At 35.3% G+C, this 25,999-nt stretch overlaps 2 protein-coding genes across 4 annotated transcripts; both read right to left on the reverse strand.

Moving 5' to 3' along the window:
• Positions 1 to 2,070: 2,070 nt before the first annotated feature.
• zgc:194948 (uncharacterized protein LOC796981 homolog) lies at positions 2,071 to 4,538 on the reverse strand. The gene is made up of 5 exons (XM_051670156.1): positions 4,377 to 4,538; positions 4,014 to 4,163; positions 3,749 to 3,839; positions 3,297 to 3,355; positions 2,071 to 2,538 (listed from the first exon to the last, which is right to left on the reverse strand). The coding sequence occupies exons 1-5, from the start codon at positions 4,534 to 4,536 to the stop codon at positions 2,405 to 2,407; spliced, it is 594 nt and encodes a 197-aa protein (XP_051526116.1). The 5' UTR covers positions 4,537 to 4,538; the 3' UTR covers positions 2,071 to 2,404.
• Positions 4,539 to 6,410: 1,872 nt separating this feature from the next.
• pou2f3 (POU class 2 homeobox 3) lies at positions 6,411 to 24,099 on the reverse strand. Of its 3 annotated transcripts, XM_051668585.1 has the most exons (13): positions 23,901 to 24,099; positions 23,454 to 23,510; positions 21,552 to 21,586; positions 18,100 to 18,201; positions 16,347 to 16,452; positions 16,140 to 16,228; positions 15,339 to 15,512; positions 14,160 to 14,301; positions 13,621 to 13,754; positions 13,145 to 13,309; positions 12,966 to 13,008; positions 12,756 to 12,870; positions 6,411 to 7,558 (listed from the first exon to the last, which is right to left on the reverse strand). In XM_051668585.1, exons 1-13 carry the CDS (start codon positions 23,917 to 23,919, stop codon positions 7,519 to 7,521), a joined length of 1,221 nt encoding a protein of 406 aa, XP_051524545.1. In that variant the 5' UTR covers positions 23,920 to 24,099; the 3' UTR covers positions 6,411 to 7,518. The 3 variants fall into 3 exon arrangements, with proteins under 3 accessions (XP_051524545.1, XP_051524554.1, XP_051524562.1); XM_051668594.1 differs by lacking the exon at positions 21,552 to 21,586 and having other exon boundaries at positions 6,413 to 7,558; positions 23,901 to 24,096; XM_051668602.1 differs by lacking the exons at positions 21,552 to 21,586; positions 23,901 to 24,099 and having other exon boundaries at positions 6,413 to 7,558; positions 23,454 to 23,600.
• Positions 24,100 to 25,999: the final 1,900 nt, after the last annotated feature.

The following is a 25,999-nucleotide window of genomic DNA, read 5'->3' on the forward strand; positions in this document are numbered from 1 at the left end:
TTATGTGCTTTTTGGGCCTTTAAAGTTCTGGCCACCATTGACTTGCATTGTATGGACCAACAGAGCTGAAATATTCTTCTAAAAATCTTTGTTTGTGTTCTGCAGAAGAAAGAAAGTCATAAACATCTGGGATGGCATGGGGGTGAGTAAATGATGAGAAATTTGTCATTTTTGGGTGAACTGACCATTATAAGTGATGAGCTGTTTCCTCACAAAAGCAGTTTATTCAGCACACTAAAGCATTTCCTCCATAGACATTCTTTCAAAAAGAACGGCCTCTTGTCTCCTCGCTAGTGTACTGACCGCCACGGTATGCATTGCTTTGATTACATTGTAGGCTCTACTTGTTAGAAGCGCTCTGGTACAATGACGTCATATGATTGGCCTAGAGTCTCACTTGATCTAAGTTGAACATTATGCTCTCTCCTATGGAAGACAACATCTGTGCTCTGTTCTATTCGTGGCGCTGCATCTAGCTTTTTTTGAACGCAAGAACACGTTCGGTGTGAACGGCCCCTAATGGCCGGGGAGACTGGGGCTAGTTGTCACACTGTTTTCTGCAGTAAAAATATTTCTCAGGATGGGCTGAGCTTCCCTCCCTCCAGGACATCTATACCAGGCGATGTGTAAGGAAAGCATGGAGGATCATCAGAGATCCAGCCATCCAAGCCATGGACTGCTCTTACTGCTACCATCTGGCAGACGCACCAGCAGGCTGTGGGACAGCTTTTTCCCTCAGGCCATCAGACTACTGAACTGCTAACAACTCCTAGGACCTTAACACTAAATTCACTGGATTTCAATGAACTCATATATATATATATATATATATATATATATATATATATATATATATATATATCATTATTAATATTTACACCTTCACACACATCTGAGAATTAGTGGCAACACGATGTATATGCCACACATCACTGTACGTTATGTACACTATGTATACTGTGATTGTATACTGTGCTTAATTCAGTTCATTGTAATTGCCTCTAACTGTTCAGTTTGTATATTGTGTAATATGTATTGTGTAACATGCAAACTGTGTAAACATCTGTGTATTGTTATTCTGTACACTGTTATATTGTCATTTGGATGTTGTTATTCTGTACATTGTTATAATGTTATTCTGAACATTGTTATTATGAGTGTACTTATTGTATTTACATATATGGCTGCAATGTCTGGAACATGCACGTAAGCTTTTCACACATCAGTTCTCTTGATCAGATCTAATCATTTACTCACCATCATGCCATCCCAGATGTGTATGACTTTCTTTCTTCTGCTGAACACAAATTAAGATTTTTAGAAGAATATTTCAGCTCTGTTGGTCCATACAATGCAAGTAAATGGTGACCAGACCTTTGAAGCACCAAAAAGCACATAAAGGCCACATAAATGTAATCCATAAGACTCCAGTGGTTAAATCTATAACTTCAGAAGCGACATAAGTGTGGGTGAGAAACAGATCAATATTTAAATCCTTTTTCCACTATAAATCTCCACTTTCACTTTCAGATGTGAAAGTGAAGAAAATATCTAAAGGGACTTTCAGCCATTTCAATATTTAATAAATAATAATAATAATAATAAAAGCAGCTCATTTTTAAACATTCATTGCGATAAAACAATGAAAAAATGGTCCTGCAGGAAATCTGACAAGCTAGTATTTTTTTTTTTTCATCCACCAGCCACCTTGACTGGTAGGCTAAAAAGTTAATTTCAGACCCTGAATGTAACTGAAAAATCTGTCGGCCTAAAAGTAGGTGTAGCTCCTGGAAACACCTACTGATGACGTGGCCTTCTTCTGCAGTAAGAAGGTGTTTAGCAGGTATTTGGAATGAAGTGTGCCAGGGCCTTAAGTGTCCCAATATTCAGTGGATGAACACCTTTGCCAGTTCCTGAATTTGTGTTCACGATTTGATTCACAATGGGGGGAGCTGTTTGAGACGCACCCAGTGCTTACAGTTTTCGAGAAAATTAACCTATGGTTGGTTTACTAATAGTTGTCGCTGCATATTAAGCTGGGATAGGACAAAGTATTTTAACACAGAAAAGTTACATACTTCAGCTTTATTGTGGTTTTATTGTGTTCACTTTCCAACCCAAAAGCTATACAACAACAGGTTTAAGGTGTTTAAAATCAACATACAAAAGAAAGCAAGCATTTATGCAGTTGGATTTAAAACCTTATAGTTTCTGAGATGTAACCCCTATGACAACTAGCCCCGGTCTCCCTAATATGCAAAAAAACCCCAGTGCAGACTGAAGAACCAAAGACATGATTTCATACTATTTAAGGTACAGGATTTATTTGAAATGTAGGCACAATTTGTAACTTTTGATTATTTTGAAATTGGAGTGATTTAAACTAAAGTGCATTGTATTCAGCTCATTTTGAGAAAAACACAGTAACAATGATGCCAACGAGGAGGAGAGCCATAGCCAAAGACAAAATGACTGTGATGACCACCATTGCTCCACTGCGGGCTGGCAGACCATCATTTATTTCACGATAATCAGTTGCTGGAAAAAGACAAGACAAAAAGACCGTCATATCACAATAACCCCCAAGCCAGCTCAACTTTAATATTTTCCTGAAGTTAAAAAATGTTCTTTGTTATAACTGTACTCTATGCTCCAAAAGAAAAACACCATGCATATTTATTTCACATGACTCCTGAATATTCTGCCCACTATTATCACTGAAAATACACCATTTACTGGTTAAAATAACACCGTTTGATGTTTTTGATTTAGAACACTCCAGTCTGTGGGGAAATATCTGACAGTTTTGAGGACTTTTCCTACAACTAAGGTTGAAGGGGCATGACACAGGCTTGAAATACAGTATTTGACATTTATTCTCTACTTTGAACCATATCGATACCTAATTTAGCAAGGGACTCATTTTAAATGACTGTATAATATTTTGGTAACACTCTGCAATAAGGTTCCATTCGTTAACATTCGTTAATGCATTAGGTATCATGAACTAAGAATGAACAACATATTTTTTTTACAGCATTTATTAATCTTTGTTAATGTTAGTTAATAAATATACAATTGTTCATTCTTAGTTCATGTTAGTTCATAGTGCACTAACTAATGTTAATATGTACTTAATTTTTGATTTAACAAATTTATTACTATATGCTGAAATTAACATTAAACAAGAATAATAAATGCTGTAAAAGTATTGTTAGTTCATGTTAACTAATGTTAACAAATGGAAACGTATTGTAAATTGTTGCCAATATTTTGAATGTAATGTAAATTGTTACCGTTTGTAGTCGTATCAGTCAAGGCTGAGCTGATCACATTTTCAATCCTGTACCACATGCTGAAAGAGAAACACACTTGACTTTGGGCTTTTTTTTTTTATTGAGACAAAGCAACACGTCTGCGAGGTCATCCAATTGACCTGTTGTTTTTATATAAATATAATTATAAAAGCTATAGACTAACCATAATTCAATCTTAACCTACCCCTAAATGAAAATCTTTTGCATTTTGAGAATTATATATATATATTAAAGCTAATTCAAATCACTATAGACTAACCTTATGCAACCCTTTGCAAAATAATAAGAAAAAAGTTTTATTTAAACATTTAGAGCTGTTTATGCAAATGAGGATGACTTCAAAGGTTTTGGGAGGGTTTTGTAAAATTAAACTTACTTTTGAGGACACACACACACACACACACACACACACACACACACACACGGTTCACCTGTATGTTGTTCCATTTTTTAGGCCTTTCAGAGGGTAACCCAGCTGAGTCTGGCTGACAAGACAGGATGGGACCTTGAAAGACTGTGTATCTGCAGACACATAAATAACCAGGAAGAATAAGTCATAATTCTTAATGTTTTATCCCATCATAGTGATAAACAAAAATATTCTTTGCCACTGCATGTTATGTAGAGTTCATATTTAGTAGCTCATTTTACCACATTTAGTAGCTTATATGCCAGATAGATGAATATTATGCATACTGTTTTGACTGCCGGGCAGTTCCTGGTACAGCAGATCAACTGTCTTGTTTCCATAAGTGGAACAGTCAGGTAGACGAAGTAGAAAAGAGTTTGGGAATTTGCTTGCCAGCACCCCGTCTGCATCAGGATTCAGCAAGCTAATCTGTAATTCTAAAAAGCAAATATAAAACAGAAAACCTCTGAAAATAAATGCTTAATAAGTGTTGTTAAATATAATTTACTGACAACATTCATTCAACACATCAGTAGTTCCATCAAGGTATTATTTTTAAAGGGCTTTCTCTTTTATGCTGTGAAATATTTTCATTTCCCACCCATTTAAGCTTTCTTTTTCCACCCTACCCCTGTTGTCTCTTTCTTTACCTGCAAGGTTTAGGGGAAAAATCAAAGCCCCCAGGATGAAGAGTACAGCCAGCATATTGTTCTGAAGAGTCCAGGTGTATGGAAGACTCAGAATACTCTGGATAAAACTGGGATGGGAAAATACAGCATGACTGAAACCGGACAAGCAAGACGGAATCATATAATCAAGTCAATCATTGGGCACAGCAAACAGGTTTGGCCAGGTGCATTTAAAATAACAGCCCTTCCCTAGGATACACCTTAGGGAGGTCTTAAATCATGAATGTATGATCTAACTGATGCAGTAAATCCATTATTATATTAAGACTCCTGTACTTGAGGGACTGTGTTTGTTGAGGGAAGTTGTTTGACATTTGTAGATGTTAATGTCATTTTTAGTATTTTTATTATTATTATTATTATTATCATAATTTTTTTTTTTTTTTTTATGATATGTGTAAACAGATTTGAGGAGGTTTTATTAACATTATTTTTCCCAGTATTATGTGACAGCATTCAACATGGCTGCCCTCTAGTGGAAAAAGAGGTTAAATGTATTACTAGCTATTTTTGTATTAGCATACTACTAATCTACTCTTAATTTCTGCAGTATACAGTACTGTGCAAAAGTCTTAGGCACATTAGATGCTTCTCAAAAATATTTGTCTTAAGATGGTTATCTTCTGCTTTGGTGAGTCAAGAGGAAATATCAATTTTAGATTCCCAAACATTCCTGTGGCAAATAGAATAGAATAGAAGAACAGGGAACCCTGCAACAGATGGCATGACCCCCACATAGCCCCCCACTGAACATCGAGTCAATCAAACCCAGGTAGCTCAGTGAGTATTGACGCTGACTTCCACCCCTGGAGTCGCGAATTTGAATCCAGGGTGTGCTGAGTGACTCCAGCCAGGTCTCCTAAGTAACCAAATTGGCCTGGTTGCTAGGGAGTGTAGAGTCACATGGGGTAACCTCCTCGTGGTCACGATTAGTGGTTCTCGCTCTCAGTGGGGTGCGTGGTAAGTTGTGCGTGGTTCGCGGAGAGTAGCATGAGCTTCCACATGCGGAGTCTCTGCAGTGTCATGCACAGCAAGCCATGTGATAATATTTAGTAAGAAGAACCGTAGCATTCAATATATATATATATAAATAAATTATATATATTAATTTTTAGTCCTTTCAGATGGAAAACATTTATACATATAAATGATGTGATCCAAAGTGCATTTGAACAGCAGTGAAACACTTTCTTATGATGTGTTACATTCATACAAGCAGACAGAGAAGTAAGTTTGAAGTAAGTTTGGAGCAGAAGAAATAGAAATAAAGCTTGTGTAAACTGTCAGCTTTACGCTAAGCTAAAATGCTATTTCTAGCCATTTTACATGCACATGTTATCAGACACGATCATATTTTTTTATCAAGAAAATTCACGTTGGATCATAATTTCTTTTTTCTAGTAAGACCTTTAATATTAGGGCAAAAATCATATTCTTGATAATAATTTTTTATTTGTTTTCCTATAAAAATATCTAAAAAATCCTTAAAACAAGATCAATTAGATTTATCTTGTTTTAGAAACAACACTGGATAAGATATTTAGGTTTTTCAGAGAATGTATTTTTAACATGTGTATTTTGTCTTACTGTACTGGCAGAGTTTTTATAGTCAAAATAAGTGAAAAAATCTACCAATGCTGAAGAAGTAATCCAAAGTATTTATAATACGTTACTGACCTTGAGTAATCTAATGAAATACGTTACAAATTACATTTTACAACATGTATTCTGTAATCTGTAGTGGAATACATTTCAAAAGTAACCCTCCTATATATATATATATATATATACTTACCGCGATACTTGAGAAGGAAAATGACGCATAATGAGCCCAATGGGGTAAGACAATTAATCTAGTTTATTTTTCTTACCCCATTTGCATATATATATATATATATATATATATATATATATATATATATATATGTATTAATTCGCTGAAAACATAATTTAATATCTTTTGTCCTTTTGCTTTAAAAGTAAATCTTAAAGGTTTTTAGATATTTTACTGGAAAACAAGACAAAATAATTGCATTGTATGAAGTAATGTTGTTCTGCACTGCATGACTGAATAGTAAAAAGTGGCAAGACGTAAGTGCTCATTTTTAATAACAGTCAAACAGTGAAAAACATTTTCCAGCTCTGAAATATACAACATTTTTATTCACATTAAAAAAGCAAAGAACAAACAAACAAACAATATTTGGATAATATTAGTAATTAGAAATAAAAGCAAAAAATTCAAGAAACTTCAAATGCTTTGGACAACGTTGCAAAAATGGTAAAATGTTAAATTGTGTAATGCAAATTTTCCATGCCAGGCATATAAAAAAGTTTGTCCCTGCTAGAAATCCTTACAAAAGTTTAGAAACACAAAACTAGGTGCTTGCTTAATATATACTAAAAATTGTAAACTGTATAGGCCTGTTTATATTTACCAGAAAAGGTTCTCTACATGTTGCTTCAAAATGACTGCACACATTAGAGCCAGCTGTTTCAGTCTTGACCTCAACCAGGGCCAAGAACTGACAAGAATATTGCTGCATACTAGCATCTAAAATGGTCATTTACACCTTCATTGTAAAATTATCGCATTACACATTGTTGAAAATAACAATGACAAATGTTTCTAATAAAGCAATATGTAAACAATGCATTCAAATATCAATGGTCTTTAAAAGGTAATTTTTTGGTGTGCAGGTTTTCACATCATTCTCAATTCAAATGGCCAGATTTAAACCTTCATTTCCAACAAAATCGGCACACATGTGAAAGCAGAATGCAAAAAAGGGTTTCATACCCATTAAAGGTTCTGCATTATTAAAGCAATAATTTTCTTCGTAGTAAGATTGCATATCTAAACAATGTGCCATTGCATAGTGCTTTTTTCCCTTTGGTAATAAACATTGAAGCTCTATTCACAAGCCTTTGAACTTCAGATCATGAGAAACATAACAGTGGTTTTCTGCGTTTTGCCTCCACGTTTAGTGCAGGTTGTAAACATTTCAAAATATATTTTTCCCTTCTATCACAGAGAACTCTCTGGTTTGGTGAGTTATGAAGTCAGAGGCTGTTGCCTCAGGACGTTAGTCTTCGGGGTTGCTCAGTGGTGGTAAGATGCGGTGTTCCAGCGATACCAGGATCTGAGGAAGAGCAAAATTATTAATATGTGACCTTTACTGAGACTGGCTACATGTTAAGTGCAGATGTAATATTGTTGTAGGCATTTGCTGAGAGCTTTAGTGATAGTTCACCTTAAAATAAAAAATTCTGTTTTCATCTACTTACACTCATGTTGTCCAAAACACATGATTTATTTATTTATTTATTTATTTATTTTTTGGCATGAAATGCAAAGTGAGTTTTCTAGCTCAGTGGTTCTCAACTGACCCAACACAGTATCAAAATTTAGTATTCAAAAATAGGAAATAGACAAATGACAATTTTGGGTTCTAAATGTCTCTTGAATTTCTACGGCTTCATGCTCTTTCATTGCACAAAACACATTGTGGTCAGCAAAAAACATGTTTATCCTTTGTTGCAAGTGAACTGGTATGTTACATGGTCTGGGCTGTGTTTTTATTTCACCTTGCATGGTTTTATTCATAGTTTTTGAGGATGTCACACAACCTGTTCATGCTGACATCTGCTAGCTTCTAACAAGTGACATGAATTTGTACCAAATTACTGTGCATTTGAATCGACGGACAACGTTTGACATCAACGACAGAAGATGCAGAAAGCGTTTGTTTTCTCTTCCCTTTTAATTTGCTAAGCCTATTTATTTTGCAAATCCTAACCATCAACCTAGTCTCATAGAATGACCGTTACTACAACTACATTATTGCAAACTGATTTTTATGTGCTGCTTTCTACAATTTGCTGCATTTTCCTGGTGAAATAAACACTAGAGGCACTACAACAACAGTGCATTTTTTTTTCTTCACTTTCACACAAATCACAACTACAACGAATGACTATGACTTTATAAACACTTTTATTATGCGCACTGCTATGTTATGATATCGAAACACTTTTATTATGATGCATCATTTGAAAAACGATACATTTTAACCCTTGTATTACAGACCCACTGTAGCATCTGGACAAATCAGACACACAATTATTCATTATTTAATGAATAATCCAACAGACGTCTCAAGACCATTACAAGCAAAGGTCCAAGTAGGCCCAAGCAGACTCCGAGATGTCTGCTCTCCCACTAATCATTATCAGCTCTTACTCCCCCTTTGCTGACACTGGTCCAGCAACTAGTGGACCTCAGAGACATTCCAGGTGGGGGAAGGTAGCCACATGCAAAAGCAAAGGAATGTGGCTGAGAAGAAACTCACTCCATTACCCCATAGGAAAGACACATAAAGCCTATAAAACAGACTTTTCTTCATTAATTTATAGACAAACTGTTTTATAAACGAACATGCATATCCTCAGGACATTGTGTCTCGTATAGTGTCTTTTGAACTGTATACCATTTTGTGCATGCTTTATGACAGAGCCACTAGATAATGTAAAATTACTGGTATCATGCTTCCTATCAAATTAATCCTAGTGTGATGCCCTAAACATTAGAGTATAGCACCCCCTTATAGCATCCATTGTATGCTTGTTATATTTTTCAGAGCATAAAGGGGCACAAACTGCTAGCTTACTCTGATCATGTAAATGAGTCAGCTTCCAAACAAAGGAAATTTTCCTGCTGGAAAATTGCACCTTTCTCATTAGTCAAGCCAAACTTGAGAGGAGTGACCTCCCTCAGGAGTTAAAGGGCACTGTCGGAGTGACCTCCCTCTCTCTCTCTTCCCTCTTCTCTTTCCCCCTTCTGCTCATGTTTGCTGCTCGTGTAGGACCGGAAACAGCCGGTCAGACCGCAAGGTCGCGGGCCGGCAGGCCTCAAACACGTCAAGCCATGTGTAACTTCCTTGACCATAACAGAGTCAAACAAACACCGCAAGTTAATCATTTCTTCATTCAACGCGGAAGAAATTGATTGCAACTTCAACACCATCGACTCAAGGATCCATCAAGACTTTCTCCTGAGACTGCATCCGGGCTCTCTCTCAACAGCCAAGGCATTGCAAGTATCATACAATTAACTAACTTAACAGAGGTTTAGTGTAAGCTGTGAACCCCTTTGTTAACAAAGGTGCTTTGAAGTAAGAAACTGATGGTTCTTTCAGATGGTTAAATGACTCTTGTCATAGCTTCTTTCCCCTGTTCTGTTCCGGTTTCATTCACTTTCACTTTTCCATTTCCCATATATGTGGGATTTGTGTGTATGTGTTTGTTTAGATTAGTTATGTGTTTGTGATTTAGTTAAATAAAGCTTTTGTGTACATTCTTGCGAGTTGATTCTGGTCTGCTTGTAAATCAATGTCAATTTAATGATTTGATCACAGCTACATGCTAAGAAAGAGTTATTTTTCTGTGGCCACGAAAAATATCCTTTCTGAGAGTTGATAGACGATCAGTAGTTGATCAACAGATTAATTGATTATAATGTTAATTCAGCTACATCAAGTTAATTCTATTAACTGATCCAAATATTTATAATTGATTATAACGAGTTATGATTAATTATTCATATTCCCCTTTTAAAGATAATTTGACTGTGGTATATTTTGATAAATAATCTCATCCCTGTTTTAAAAGATTTCACTTCAAAGCTGTACCTAAATATGTGTAATATTATTTTCAATAAGCCATGATAATAATATTACTCCAATAAGAGAATTAATCATAATTCCCTTATTAAAGCTAATTCCTTACAATAGCAGTTGTGAGTGGATACAACAAGACGTTGTATTACGATTTTAATGGTGGAGAATTTTATTCAGACAAATAATCTAGTTATTTGTCATTTATCTAATTTATAATGGTTGTCGAACGCGACTAATTCCATTATAAATTTCCTTACATAATAATGTAGAATAAGGATAGTTTAATTTAATTCCTAGCTCACACATACTGTTTCCCTACATATAATGGTGGAGGTACGCGGGCACTTTAACCCATCCTGTGTACATTTATACTACCAAATTCGCTACACCACCTACATTTACACACTTATTCCAATGTGATCAGCTTCCTCAATAGCTCACTTGAGGACTTTGGACTTGGCAGACTGCGGTTTGAGCCCAGCCAAACACGCAAACTGACATGTGAGACGAAAGTGTCATAGAAGCAACATACAATTGCATGGTTGCTTCAGAAAATGTGCTTTTTATGTCACATTTGCTTTTTTCACACTATCGGTTAGGTTTAAGTTTTGGTTAAAGGCCTCTGCATGGGTGTAAAAGCCTAACAAATGGGTTTGAGGTCATTTAGAACAAAATCTGGCCAAAAAGGTGTTTTTGAGTTTGTTTTGGTTGTTTGTAACAGCTCACCTAGGCGATCTTGAAGGTAAACTTATTGGCTGTTAAACACCTTCATACTGCCATTGGTCCACATCACCGGTAGGTATGACCTGAAACTCCACCTACATTGAGGCCGACAACTAATTCCTGATCAGTCAGTCAAGATCAGTCAACGTGAACACACAACGGAGTGCATAGTTACTAGCAACCTGGTGCAAATTTACCTACATCTGTACAATCGTTTGTGTAGAGACATTGTACGAGAGCATGTCATGCATTTCTTTTTGTTTAATAAGTCTACAAAATGAATCAAATCTTCTCAAATACTCCAAAGTGCCTGTTCACTCTAATATGCTGCTTCATTCATGTATCTTCTGCAGTCGAAAGCCATTCACACATTTGCCCATAGTAAGGTATGTCCCTCTTATCATTCTTTTGTCTATATTCTTAACATTAACACTCTTTTATACACCAGTCTTTGCAGTAGTATCAGTGTCATCATAAATTACAAAAACAGAGTGTAACTTGTGCATATTATGACTGCGTATAGCATGTTAGCATATTAGCGCTATGAATTCAGAATGTAAACAAGACAAATTGCACATTTTCTATTGCATATATATTACTTTAAATCATCTTCGAGTGGTTAAAAAGCATCTTTTACTAATCTCGTGTGAATTTTACTCATGAAGTCATTGATAACACATTTTAACATATTTAAATGTACTTCAAAACGCCTCTCACAGCAGAGTGGCGGGTGTCTGAACGTTTGCAAACATTATGTCATTGCTCAGCTGTTTCGAACATCTTTTTGGCTCTGAGTGAAGAACAAAAAAGCACTTTGTATGTGTGCTGGGGCCTTTAGGGTAAGGATGTCTGTTTTGTTCAAATCTCATTTGCTTTTAGGACACTATTGGTTAGGTTTAGGGTAAAGTTTTAGGTTAGGAAGTTACGTTTTACTCATTTAAACCTCCATCCAATATTCACCTTAAAAACCTCGTCTAATTACTGCACCAATTTACTCGCTTTTGGCGCCCCCCTCTGGGCATTTCACTGAGAAACTGCAGCCAAGCATGAAATGAAGCATGTTATTTCATTTTGCCAAAATGTTGCCACTGTCACATAATTTTCATGAGATCAGGCTGCTAACTATACATTAATATTTGGTTAGTTGCATTTTATTGTTTGCATTTAGCGTTGTTTTTTTTTTCACTGCTGTCTGCGACCCACCAGAACCACTGATCTGGCCAACATATGATATGACAACTCTTAATAATTTGTTCAAGATGGGGAAATCGAAAGATATGGCTCATATGAAAAGGTATGACTTTCATTTTCATAGTTTCAACCAATCAAAAAAAACAGAATTTCTAATCGATACAATACAGGCGCCACATTTTAGCTTGCCTCCTATCCTACACTTTATTTTAAGAAAGGAACATTTGTGAACAAATTTGGTTTCTCATGTCAATGAGTATGTCAATAACCTGTAATACACTTCCCTTGTCTCGTTCCAAACTCGATGTCTTCTTTTTTCCATTTTATACTACAGTTATTTTCCTATTAAAATCATGATTAGGTTTAGTGTTTGGGTATGGTTAGGTTTCGGTTAGGGGTTAAATATAGAAAAAATCATAATAACATTATTCATTGGTTCGTTTTATTTTTCTCTGTGGGAGTAAAAGTCATACGTTTTTGTACAAGCCAACTCAGGTTGGATCTAGCTGAATGTCCAGGCTGCTCTTTTCCATTCAGTGAGAGTCAGCTCCTTTTATCTATACAACAAATGTAAACTCTAACTCCTTTTGTGTTCACAGAAAAAGAGAATCATCTGTTTTGAGCGACATGAGGATGAGTAGATGCATTTCATTATTGAGCGAACTATTCCTTTAAGAGTTCTGACAGCTGAATGATCTTATCATTTGAAAAAGGAAATGTAAATTTACGGTGTTTGATAGTATTTTACCCTGTGGAGTTGAAAGTCTGGTTGACCCCCTGTGATGTCAGTGGACTGGATGTGGTGGACAGAGTGTTGGGGGAGGAGCCTCGACCCGGGCTGCCGGGGGAGGAGCTTGATGACACTGCAGGAGAAATTTCACATCAACATTTTAAATGCCCCCCAAAATACTTATTTGTTTCATAAACTGGCAACAGTGTGGATTGTCTCAATACTCACCACCTCCAGAAGCAAGTGGACTAAATGATCTGGAAGTTGAAGGCTGAAACAAGAAAGGAACTAAATTAGTGGAAAAGTAGACTGTAGACAGCTTTATGACAGTAGATGAGTGGCAGCAGACAGACATCCAGCTCATTCAATAATGTACAGTGTATGTATGTCATATTGCTGAGACTCACCAGGCGAGGGTTGTAGTTATGAGACTTTATAGGTGATGTGGAGACTGGACAGTATATCCTCTTTTCCTTCTGTCTCCGGTTGCAGAACCAAACCCGCACCACTTCCTTCTCCATGGCCAGCTGCTCTGAGATGAGTGTGATCTCTTCAGAGTTTGGCTTTGGGTTCTGCACAGGGTTGAAAGTGTGCAATTATGTCATAGCCAGCAGGGGGCGCTACTAACAAACTGGGACTCTTACCTCCCCCATCCCCCCGGAATGGGTTAGGGTTAGGGTTAGGTTGACTAGTAATAACAACTAAGCAAATCATGGTTAATGACTGTGACTTAGGTAAACTAATTGGTTATTTAAACAAAAGAGATGAACCCCTCAATATGTCACGCCCGACAAAAAAAAAAAAAAACTATGCTTGTCATATGTACTCATATGTGCTATAAGTGAATGGAACATAATAAGAGAAGTAAAAATTGCAAACTCACATCTAAGAAGCGTTTCTCTAGTGTAAGCTTGATGTTAGTTTCGATGCTTGTTCTCTTTTTCCTCTTTCTCCCATAACCCTCCATAAGTGGCGGTAAGGTGGCGGGGCCGGTCATTGAATCAGATGGAGAGTTCTCTGAGGAGCGGGACATGACAGTTTAATATCACAGGAATTTCAGTGATGTCCAATAACCAAAGGTTAATAGAAAACTGTAGTTCACTCAAAAATGTAAATTCTGTCATCATTTACTCACCTTCATGTTGTTCCAAACCTGTATGACATTTTCTTTCTTGCGTTGAACACATAGGGAGATGTTAAGCAGAATTTTAGGGATGGACAGCCTCAGTCGCCATTCTTTTTCATTGCATCTTTTTTCTACCATTCTGCCTAACATCTCCTTTTGTATTTCACAAAAGAAAGAAAAAAGTCATACAGGTTTGCAACAACATGAGGGTGAGTCAAACGTCAGAGTTTTCATTTTGGATGAACTGTTCCTTTAAAATAAGTGAGTTGTGTCCACAAGAGGGCAGCAGCACACACCTGCATCACTCAGCCACTTTTCCAGCAAGGGCTTGAGCTTGCACATGTTTTTAAAACTCAGATTGAGTGCCTCAAAGCGGGAGATGGTAGTCTGACTGAAGTCATTTCCATAAAGTTTTCCCATTGCCAGACCCACGTCACCCTGGAAAAACATCAGAGATGAGTTTGCGCAGTGAATACAGGCTACTATGAATTCCAGTTTTGCTTGTTGAATATCAGCTGCAGTGTTGGGTGTAATGCATTACCAAGTAATTCATTACTGTAATTAAATTACTTTTTTTTATTGAAAAAAGTAAAGGATTATTCTTAATTTTGTAGTAATTTAATTACAGTTACTTCAGATATAATTGTGTTAAATACTGTATAGACTATAGAACAATTCTATATAAAACAACAGTGAATTTAAAATCGAAATTTAACACCTAATGTTAAAATATATGTTTTCTAATTTAATGCAGCCCCCTTAAATTCTTTGACCAGTACATGAATAATTTATTTGATTTTATATGATTTATTTGAAAGAATTAAAAGAACAGTTTCATGTCTATCCTTGTATTTTCCATCTGGTCGAGGTTGATAAGGGTTTTAGAAAGTAATTAGTAATAAGTAATGCAATTACTTTTCAGACAGAGTAATTTGTACAGTAATCTATTTACACTGAAGATGATGTAATAAGTAGAAACAAATTTTAAAAAATCTAAGGTAATAACATACATTTAGAAATAATATTAACATGATTAAAGATATAACGGTCCTTGAGTAAATTAAAATGTAAGGATATTCAATAGATGTTGAAAAAAATTCAATAATTATTATTAAGAAGTTAATTATTATTGATAATAATAAATAATAATATATAAATAATAAAAATTATCATTATATTTCATTATTTGTTTATTATATTTAATTGATATTTAAATTATTATTATTATAATATAGCTATAATATTAGGCAAGCTAATAATAATTATTATTATTGATAGTTATAGATAATAGTATATACATAATAATTATTTTATTAAATGTAATTATTTAAATATGATTTATTATATTTAAATTATTAAACATAAATTTTTTAAGTATTATTATAATATATAATATAAAATAAACTATTAAATTAAATTAACAAAACTATAAAATATACAGCGAACTGTTTTTAAAATCAGAAACAAAGCATTACCTGAGTAAAGCCTAGTTTGATGCGCCTCTGTTTGAAGGCTTTAGCAAACTGTTCCAGTTCCTCCAGGTCACTGGGCTCGTCCTGCTGTGAACCCATGTGTTTAGGGACCTGTAGGTGGGACATGTCCAGATGTCCATCCATAGAAGAGCCAGCCAGACCAGTCCTGCCCATTGCCTTGTGGGAAATGTAAAAGTATTAGTCTGGGTAATCAGACATTAACTCTTTCAGTTTCCTTTATTTGCTAACCTGCTTTCTGTTTATTTGCCTTATTCTTTCTTTTTATTGATGCCCTCTTTTGTTGTTTTCTCATTTTTTGTGCCCTTACAAAATTGTACTATAGCATATTTTTTGTACATTACCATGATTATAGTACCATGGTGTTCTTTGAACCATGAATATTGGTATGCGATGTATAAAAGCACATATAAATATGGCGAGTAGTACCATGGTACATATCCTTATACCATGGGACCACCACTGTACTCTTTACTTAATATGCTATTTAAAGGTGCTGCATGTAATTGTGCATGTGAAAATAATTTCTCATATCCCATTTTAATTTGCAGAGACAACTACTGTGTAAGCAAGACATTTCTTGATTGATTTCCCTTAAAAATGTAAACACTCTCTCCATGGCAACACTGGTCTGTTTGTTTAAGCAGAACCACAGCGTGAGTTCTGTTTCACTGCACAATAGCAGATGGGGAAGTAGTATTTTTGCAATTCTGCTGCTAGAGGCCAAGAAATGACACTTTGCACCTTTAAATAAATAATCCAACATTACATTAGGCTGTAGTTTACCTGAGGAGTGAGTGCTAGTCCGGGCTGGTGTGGTAGGAGTCCTGTTTGGGACTGAGATGGCAAGGAAAGCAGATTGGGCTGCAGCAGTGCTGTGGAAAACAGTAATGTATATAAACACTTCTGTAGTTCAAGCAGACAAAGAAATATTGTCAATGAAGCACACTGATGAACAAGATCACCCTAATATGATCAGTTATATCCACTGACCTTGGTGTCCGGATTGGGCCTGAGAGAGTAGAAATGATGAAGGGGAGGACAAGTGAGATCCAGGCATGAGGACGAGCTGGGGCAGAGGGTGCAGGGAGGACAGCTCCTAAAAACACCAGCCACCCCCCCACAATTACACCACATTCTTCTTTTGCAATGTCACAATATTAGTGGGGTGAATCTCACAAAAACATGTCAATGCCACACACCCCATTTTTCTCATTAGATTCTCAAAAATATACTGTAATACAATTATTAAATCAGCATCAAATCAGTAGAACAAATGCTACAATGATGTATAAATAATTAACAATTGAAATAATATATGTATATATATATTTCACATTTTAGTAATGAGAACACAAATGGGTGATTCTCACAAAACCTGCCAGGAAAATGGGACATTTTCTTGACAGGTTTCATGATAATCACCCACACGAGAGCAACAATTATTTTCTTAATCAGTTTTTCTTGTTTTTCAGTATACACATCCTTAAAACTAGATAAACATACCTGAGAGGCAAAATTGTGTGTATTTTTTGGGGTTTATGCTTAAAACAAGAAGAAAAAACCAGTGGGGTAAGAAGAATAAACTCAATTCAAGATATATTTTCTGGAAACAAGTCTTATTTTCATACATCATTTTGCTTCTCAAGTAAATTCATCTTGTTTTAAGGATTTTAGATTTTTTTTCCCCTCAAAAAACAAAGTATTGATTAACCTGTTGAAGCTTAACCGTGTGCCATTTCTATTGCAAATTCAAGACAAATTGACCATCAAACAACTTGGTCCTGAAGACCAAGTTTGGCAATCAAAAGTTAAGGGTATGTGATGAGACATTGTATGTTTTATATGATGACAAATTGTGTCAAAAAGCCTTTGCTCTTGAAACTTTCTGTTTTAAATTTGCTGTGATTTAAAACATTATTATCATTATAAAGCATTTCGTTTTTTAGTACTGTGGAAACGTGCAAATGGCATGTATAAATAGTTCTGTTTCTCTCCCTCTCCTGTTCTTCAACAACACTAAACATTATAAAATAACATTTTGATTTAGATTTTGATCTGCAACAAGTCAACATTTTAAGATAAAGTGTTCTTACTTAGAATATTAACATTAACATTATGTTAGGGTGCTGCATTGTGGTGAAATAATACAAGGACGCCACATATTGTGTCTTTGCATTTGAATAATGAGTTGAACAAGTTGAATAATGTAAAAAAAAAAAAAAAAAAAAAAAATGAATAAAACCACCCCCCACCAATATCTGTGGTCGCAAGCTGTTACTGGTTACTTTGCTTACATTCATTCACATATACTATATACTGTAGTGTACTGTCAAAAAGTGTTAATAATGTTGAAAAATATACAGATGTATAATTCTGTATGTATAAGTCAAAATTATTCACATTTTTGGACAGTAGACTATATTGTATACAGTAGTAAATGTGAACGAATGTAAGCAAAGTGACGTCAGGCCCGTGGGTGGGGACGCATTCGCTTTAACATTAAGAAAATGATCTGTTGTGGTGAATTGGATTATTTGCATTAGGGTAATGAGGATTGGGGTAGGAAATATGCTTAAATGTCATGAAACTAATGTCACAATTCTTTTTCCTGAAGCAAAATATAAGTTCTTTCTTTTAACTTTTGGGTTTAAACATAACCTAGATATGCTCTTGACTGATTTTGTGAGATTTGATCAGTGTGCCAAGCTCAGATTCTCTATGGCTAAAGTTAATCAAGACATACCCCAGTATGCTGCCCACTGGGCACTGGTGATCCCTGAGTTAAGTGGCATGTCTTGTGTGATGATCCAGAGTGCGGTGAATCATTCAGGTTTTCTGTCTTTATCTAAAGACAAAACAAACGGTTTTGTTAAACTCATGAAGTATTTGGACAATTAAGCCACACTTATAAATGTATGAATATCTTTGCAAAATATGACCAACCAATTGGCATTTCTTTTTCAAGCAAAATATTTAACAAAATTATGCATAGCGTCAGTTCAGGCAGGTCACGCTAGTCAAGCTGATGCTCAGCTGATCATGATGTCTACCAATTCAATTCAGACGCTTATAAGAGCGGTTCTATTTAACTCTTATGCCTTGTTCATTATTGAATCACATTACAGTTGTTTCCGGTCAAAAGTGACCGGAAACATTAAGAGTGTAATTGTTTTAATTTCTATGAAAGAAATGTAACAACTATAACTTCAAACATGTAAAAGGACTAGAGTTGTGCATTTTGAGTGGGTTTCTGGGTATTTAGACCTTATGATTTATATATGAAAACCAGACGAAATTACAAGTATAAACACTAGACGGCTGCAGATTCATCCCTGGTTGAAGAGAAGATTATTTTTAGATTTTGTCAAGTTCTGCATTTAGATATATGTTTAAACATTATCAAAGACTACTTTTGTCTAAGTTTAGCATTTTGTTTGGTTTGTTTGAGGTTATTTCTGTCAGTTTATGCAAAAATGCAATATAATTATAGTCAACCCTGAACATGGTGTTACAAACAGTGTAAATTTTCCCTTTGATCTGTATGACTTTGATCTGTGTGCACCTTATTTATCCCTGGTTGTAGCAAGATTAATGTATATGTGTGTGTGCGTGTGTGTGTGTGTGTGTGTGTGTGTGTGCGCATGTTTGGTAGTCTCACCCCTTCATGTCTGTGTGTATTTTTTTCTGCATTGTTTTTTATTTTTATTTTTATTTTATATAATGAATTCTGCAAAAATATATAAATACAAAAAACAATAATCAGATTTTTTGTGTTTTCCATTCATTTCCTATGGCGGTCACTTTTAACTGGGAACAGTACAAGTGTAACTTTATTTCTGTCACTTTGAATGATCAAATCAACAAGTTTTTTTGTGTATGTTCAGATATGAAATGGACAAAAAGTCACCAAGTCTCGTATAGGGTTGGGAATCGTAAGGAATTATACGATTCCGGTTCCGATTCCTCTTAATGATTCCGGTTCCTTAACGGTTCCAGTGACAATTCCAGTAATTCTTTTAATACTTTTTTTTTTTTTAAAGAATTTTTTAGAAATGAGAAATGCAATTCTTACTGCATTTACTACCCTCTGCTGTCTGTTACCAAATAATGAGATCATTTCAGATTTGCACAGAGCAGATATAACAAATCAGAAATAAATGTAATACAGTTCTTGTAAAAGATGTGTTTGTAGACTTTTTAGAGACATAAATAAAATCCAATAATAGATCCTTACTCTATTTTGAATAAAGAAATCTAAACCAACACGAAATGTGATGGCATATTTCATTAATTCATTTATTATTTATTTATTACAACAAAACTTGTGTATCTTTAATTATACATTGTCATATGAACAACCAGTCAGTAACTGCACTGCTTGATTTAATAGAGACACTGGTCATCATTAAATAAACAGTTCCAGAGACAGTTTAGACTGTGTTTTGTAGCCTTATGTTGTACTTCAGGCTTGTGAGACTTCAACAGTTCTTATTTAATTTTGAGTTGGACATTCATAACTTGCACATCAGTATAAGATTACTTTTATACTGGAAGCGCTGTATGTTTCACTCTGTAGATTCAAAAGATCCAGCTCATTAGAATGGTTCTTTCGGGATCAGACTATACCGGAAGCACCCTATGTGTTGTGCTGTTGATTCAAAAGAAGTAATTATTTCGGGAATCAAATTGTACTGGAAGTGTTATCATGCATCAAGTGATTGTTAGTGACTTAAATAATATCAAGATGTGGAGTCATTACAATTTGTATTGTGGTCCTCAAGCGTGTATATGTGTGTGTGAATACATGCACTCATTGTGTGTACTCAGAGACCAGTAAGGTTGCTTGACTTGTTCTACGGGAGAGGGCTTTAACAAACATCCCTTCCCTTCCCACAGGCGGAGTATGCAAATGTCCTTATGAGCTTGAAGCTAGTTCCTGTACACAAAACTTTTCACTGTCGTCAAGACAATATTGTGTGACAGGCTGATGTGAAGGGCTGATGAATTATATTCGTTATGGCTGAAATGTCCTGTGTAGCATTATAAAAGATCTGTACTTAAATGAGAGTCGTTCAGACTGTTTACCCTTCAACCCATGAGTGCCAATACACTAAACAGTGCTCTGAACGCCAAAATGTTACATTTAAAGGGAAAGTTCACCCAAAAATTTAAGTTCAGTCATCAATGACTCACCCTCATGTTGTTCTGAACCCGTATTAACTTTTTTCCCATTACCATTGTGGTAAATTTCTTTCTTACCATTTCTTTCTTCCATGGAACATGAAAGGAGATGTTAAGCAAATTGTTAGCCTCAGTCACCATTCACTTTCAGTGCATTTTTTTTTTTTCATAAAATGAAAGTTGATGGTAATGGGGCTTTTTTGCCTAACATGTCCTTTTGTGCATAGACAAAAAAAATAAAAAATTATCTGGGGTCGGACTCCCGCTTGATTGCTTACAGCAGTAGTCAGTCGCGTGCTTGGCAACCGCAGTCCTACTGAGGTAGATCGCTTGATTGGTTACAGCTACGGCCAATCACACACTGCGTGCACAGTGAATCTGTGTCTGACAGGAATGGAGCTTGAACTCTGAAGAAGAGGCACTCGTGAAACTTCTCATTTGTAAACAAGCTGAATGTCCTGGGACATGTACCGTCCGACTGAATGAGAGGGGCATGTTGTTCGTTCACTTCGGCATCTTTTGTCTTCCTTGTTCATCAAGGAGAGAAAAGGGTGGAAGAGCTACGATTAATGTGTAAAAGTGAGTGATGTTTATACACGTTAAGGGGCTTTCACACGACTCGTGTCAGCGCTGCAGAATACATTGAAGTCTATGAAGTGACGCCACTTTACACCAAAGTGTTTTTCACACACACGTTTTTGCTTCACCAATAATGTCTTTGAGAGAACTAAGCAACAAGAAATATTTAAAAACTGTCCAAATTTGTGAAGAGACATTAAATGTTCTTTTAATTAAATATTACCTTATCGTTTCCAAGTATCAGAGACCCCAGTCATTGAACTAATTTAAATTCACCAAGAAAACGCTTAGACCTAAACATAAATGAGTCCTTTTATTACTTTCTTCTATCAAAGCAACTGCCAGTTTTTTCCTCTCTCTTCCTGTAAAAAGTGTGTCATGGCAGAAAAAGTTTGGAAAATACTGCTTTAAGGTTTATAAAATGTGTGTACTTACTTGTCTGGTGAAGTCAATGCCATTTTGTTCAATATCTAGAAAAAAACCCAATAATAATCACACTTAGCATCGCACTGAGAGTTACGTATTGACATTTTGTCTGCCACTCACATGATGGGTGTAAAGTTGGATCAGCCCGCTCAGACAATCATTTTACATCATGTTTCCGTTTTCATTTAAGCTTTTATCTTAATGTCATTCAAGGGCTTTTCATCTCCTATAATAGTCCATACCATAAAACAAACCCCCAAAAGCTCCATTAAACTGAGTAAGGAGGGTGAGGAGGGGGTTCAAATGTCGTCAATACCAGGTAATCTCACTTCATTTGAAATTCAAATCGAGCTCTATGAGGCTGTGGTTAGAACAGCACTCAGTCATTCCACAATATGGAAATCTACTCTTCTCCCGAGCCAAACTTCCAGTATGGAAATCATCAGATCATGCAAATGAGCCGGTTTCCACGGCAACCTTTAGAGGCCTTCACATTTGAATACTTACAGACCTCCAGGTGCATCTCCTACCATCACACATACACACCTTTAAATGAGATTATTATTATAAAACCAGCTTTGGCCTTTTCCTGTATTTTATTGACATCATATCAAATTATGTGCCAAACTTTTGTGATCGTAATGGGCATCACATGTCATGTGCTGTATTTGCTAATTTGTTGAGAATGTGGCATAACTGATTATACATATTATTTTGACATGTCCAAAACAATAAAACATCATAAAACCACTGATCATGGACTGTGAAAATAAAAAACTGGTTTCTTTTCATTAGTTTTAGGCTTTACAAGTATTAAGACTATTTGTAAACATGAGCAACACAAATGCAATCCAAATATTTGGAGACATCACATGAACTGACGGGACATCTGATAGGACTTAACCGAATCCTAATCCATACCCAAACACTTCACACACCACAAAGGTGACAAAACATCAGTGAAATATATATTTATCATTCAGAGACAATACTCTGCTCTCTCTGAATCCTCATTTTTCTATTGTTCCTCATTTCGGCAAGACTGTTCCGCACAGAAGCCATTGTAACCGGACCATGATTCAGTATCGCCTAAGGCTCTGAGCGCTTCACTGCAAACAAACCCCCACATACATCCTGGTACACTTCACATCCATCAAGCTGTATGCATCTCACACCTAAACACTCATCTTAAAACCAACTGCTTTTAATGTAATTAGGAAACAAATGTAGCAACCTTTTCTAATCTTTTTGAAATTATATCTTGGATTAAAGATGAAAGGTAAAAAAAAATAGTTAGAATTCCATTTCACATGCTAAGGGTGGCATAAAGCCATTTGCACAGACTAACCTGAGAGCGTGACCAGTGTCACATCAACACAATGAGTTAAAGTTTGGGTAATAACCACAAACTGGCACTTCATGAAATGTATGATCCTCATTTCAACTACAGGTTAAGCTGAATCAAAAAGCCATTTTCACATTTAACCATACTTAATAAAGTAAAAAAAAAAAGAAAAAAAAAAGGTAAATAACTAGAAAAGAAACAATTTTAAAATAAAAACAAGGAAAATAATCTGTGCCAATGATGTATATAAAATCAAATATATTAATTTATATTTAAAATAAATCAAATTATGTTTAAAATGTATAGAACAAAACATTTTAACCTAGCAGAAGTGAATTTTCCTTATAAATGTCATTTTCCCCAGTAATGTGCTGTTAACTTACACATAGTTGATGTTAATTTTACAGCATTTAATAGGACAAGTAGAAAAACAACAAACAACTCTGTGCATATTACACGCTATTTACATTTAAATGCCACACACATTTGTGAAGAGGAAATTTTACCATTCCAAAGGTGAAATATCAACGTTTGGCAATATTCCCGAGAGTGAAAAGGCTCCTTACCAGCTTGTTCATGCTGAGATTCCGTCTGTTCAACAGCGTCTGTGCTCATCTTAATATCTGTAATGATAAATACAGCTGATTTTCCTACAGGATCACAACTTTATGCAGACACTGGGGCAATTCATGGTATGGCCCAGCCAGTAAAATGATCTTGAGGTTTATTCTAATGTGTCCAACTTTCAAATGGTCTCCTTTATGTAAAGAACTTGTTGTAATATTCATAAGAGCAAGGGTATCCCCATTCACCACAATCACTCTGTCACTCCACCCTAATCTCTTCTAGTCAAAAACATTTAAATCTGTCAATATAGTCTGCTGTGAACAGGTACAATGCAAAACAATATGATTCCACAAAACGGTCCCTGCTTGAGAAGACAAAAGGCATCTGCGAATCAAAGCAGTATTTGTAAATTGCCATGAACTTTTGAAAAGTACTTCTACACTTACCTTTATAGCAGGAAAACATCCAACGCTGTTGCTTTCCAGATTATTTTCCTTGTTCTTTTCTATCTTAAATCTTCAATGAGAAACTCAGTAAACCTGTATGGAAAAGGTACAGAGAAACTTAGACATTTAACAAAGTGGGTTAGTAGAAGAGTATTCACCACTTCAGTATCGCACACAAGCCGATAGACAGATGATTTGCATAAGGCCCTCTGTGTGTCCTATCCAGACTCAGTCTTTTTGCATAAAACAACAATAGGCAGACAGCAAATTTCGAAAAGCTTGAGAATAAGTGCATGTGTGCCTCACTGCCAGTGAGTGTGTGCATACTGGCAAACTTCAAGTGTGCTTGCGGGTCTTTGATTGAACATGGCATAACTGTATTTGTTCAGATAAACAGTAGCACTCTGAATACTGTATGTAAAGGGTGGCATTAAAATGGTTTTCTACTACATTAAGAGAAAGGGCTTGAAGTATTGTGTGATGTGTTTCAAATTATGTCTGAATACTTTTATCATGACATCTTTATTGGCACAAAAGTGTGCAACTCTATTCTGAAATAGTAATGTTATAGTTCATTGCACTATAGATCATTTTTCTAGAGTCTAAAGTCAGTTGCTGTGGAATTTTGTCAAAATGATCAAAGTGATTCTAATATAGTGTGTTAACCCTTTAAGCTCAGATTGGCCCGACAGTCTTGATCAACACAAAATAGGTATCGTTTGAAAGCTTAGAAGCTCTACTTTCCAGTGAATGCAGGCATTATGACCATTATGATCATTAGATAATCCAATGAAGCACAATGTTACATATGGCCACCAGGAGATGGCACCAAGTACATGACTCAAATGGCACAGAATGAAACTCATTCTGTGAAATCTCATTACTAAAATCAAGTCTGCATGCTATGCTTTAATCATTGTTATGTTTGCGTGTGTAATTAGTTCTTATGTACAATTATTATGTTTTATTTGTTTGGATATGCTTTTGGAAACATGGAGACGTTTTTGGACATTATGATAAATTATTTTTGTAATGCTATAACTTTGGATTGCTTTGTCGTATCAACACAAAAAATTTCTCAGACACATTTGACATGATTGAGAACAAAACAAAAGCAGTTTTCGGAGCCACTTTATTTACACCCAGAGATATATAATGTCAAATAAGACAAATAAGAAGAAAAGTACTTTTCAGCAATTTCTTAGGCTGAGAGTCTCAGAATGTATCAACCTATATCATTAAAACATTTGAAAAGTTTTCTTTTCAATTATACCAAACACTTGACCCTCCTTGTTTTTTTTTGTTGTTGTTTTTTTTGGTAAAGTTACAAACCTTTAATTTTGGGTATGCCACTGAAACAGGGAATCTTTAAAAACACCTTCAGAGCTTAAAGGGTTAAAGTAGATTTCAGTTATTTGATAAGATTTTATTCTCAATTTTGACAGAGTTCTAATCTTTAAAAATTATTCAGAGATAGATTTGGTTGACCCCACCAAATGCAGTGAATTAGGCCTCCTCAGTCCAAATAGCTTGTGTCCTCAGTGCAGACTATAACTTAGGTGAAGTTTTGTGCTAAAGGGGGCAAAATGGGGGAGGGAATAGCACAGGAGTGGCATATATACCAGAAAAGGTGTGTTTACACATACTTTTTAATGGACAGAGGCAACATGAATGTATTTACACAGGAATCACAATCGTGGGAAACAATTTGTTACACATTTGAAAGATTGTTGATTCTTGTGCAAGCCAACAGAAATAAAAATAAAAAACGTGCTGACTGTCATGACAACAGAGCGGTACTGAAGTGCCATAAGCAGAAATACCATGCAAGTATCCATGTTTTAAAAATAATAATCAGATATTAATTTTGTCATAAATAAACTATTCTAAGCACAAAAAAGTAATCATGAATTGACCCTTAGACTATCATGGAATACATACATTTTTAGTGCATATAGTAGTCTAGGTTTACTTATTGTTTGAATATTGATATGTTAATATTGATAAATATTTGTATCATGTCGAAATGAAAAGGGCATGATTATAAAGATCTAATTCTTTTAGTCCAAATATGCTTTTGTGATTGACGCCATACCAAT

The sequence above is a fragment of the Myxocyprinus asiaticus genome, chromosome 3 (genome assembly GCF_019703515.2).
Source record: "Myxocyprinus asiaticus isolate MX2 ecotype Aquarium Trade chromosome 3, UBuf_Myxa_2, whole genome shotgun sequence".
In the NCBI taxonomy this organism is placed as follows: domain Eukaryota; kingdom Metazoa; phylum Chordata; class Actinopteri; order Cypriniformes; family Catostomidae; genus Myxocyprinus; species Myxocyprinus asiaticus.

Bases quoted from the DNA above. Each gene is read 5' to 3' on its own strand.
- zgc:194948 (XM_051670156.1), bottom strand. From the start codon at position 4,536: ATGATTCCGTCTTGCTTGTCCGGTTTCAGTCATGCTGTATTTTCCCAT. The intron at 3,356-3,748 runs GTGAACCGTGTG...TTTCTCTTTCAG, and splicing joins AAAAATGGAACAACATACAG to CATGTGGTACAGGATTGAAA. The intron at 2,539-3,296 runs GTAACAATTTAC...GTCTTTTTCCAG, and splicing joins GACTGATACGACTACAAACG to CAACTGATTATCGTGAAATA.
- pou2f3 (XM_051668585.1), bottom strand. The intron at 13,310-13,620 runs GTGAGTTTGCAA...AACCCTGTGCAG, and splicing joins TAGAGAAACGCTTCTTAGAT to AACCCAAAGCCAAACTCTGA. The intron at 12,871-12,965 runs GTGAGTATTGAG...TTTCTCCTGCAG, and splicing joins TCCACTTGCTTCTGGAGGTG to TGTCATCAAGCTCCTCCCCC.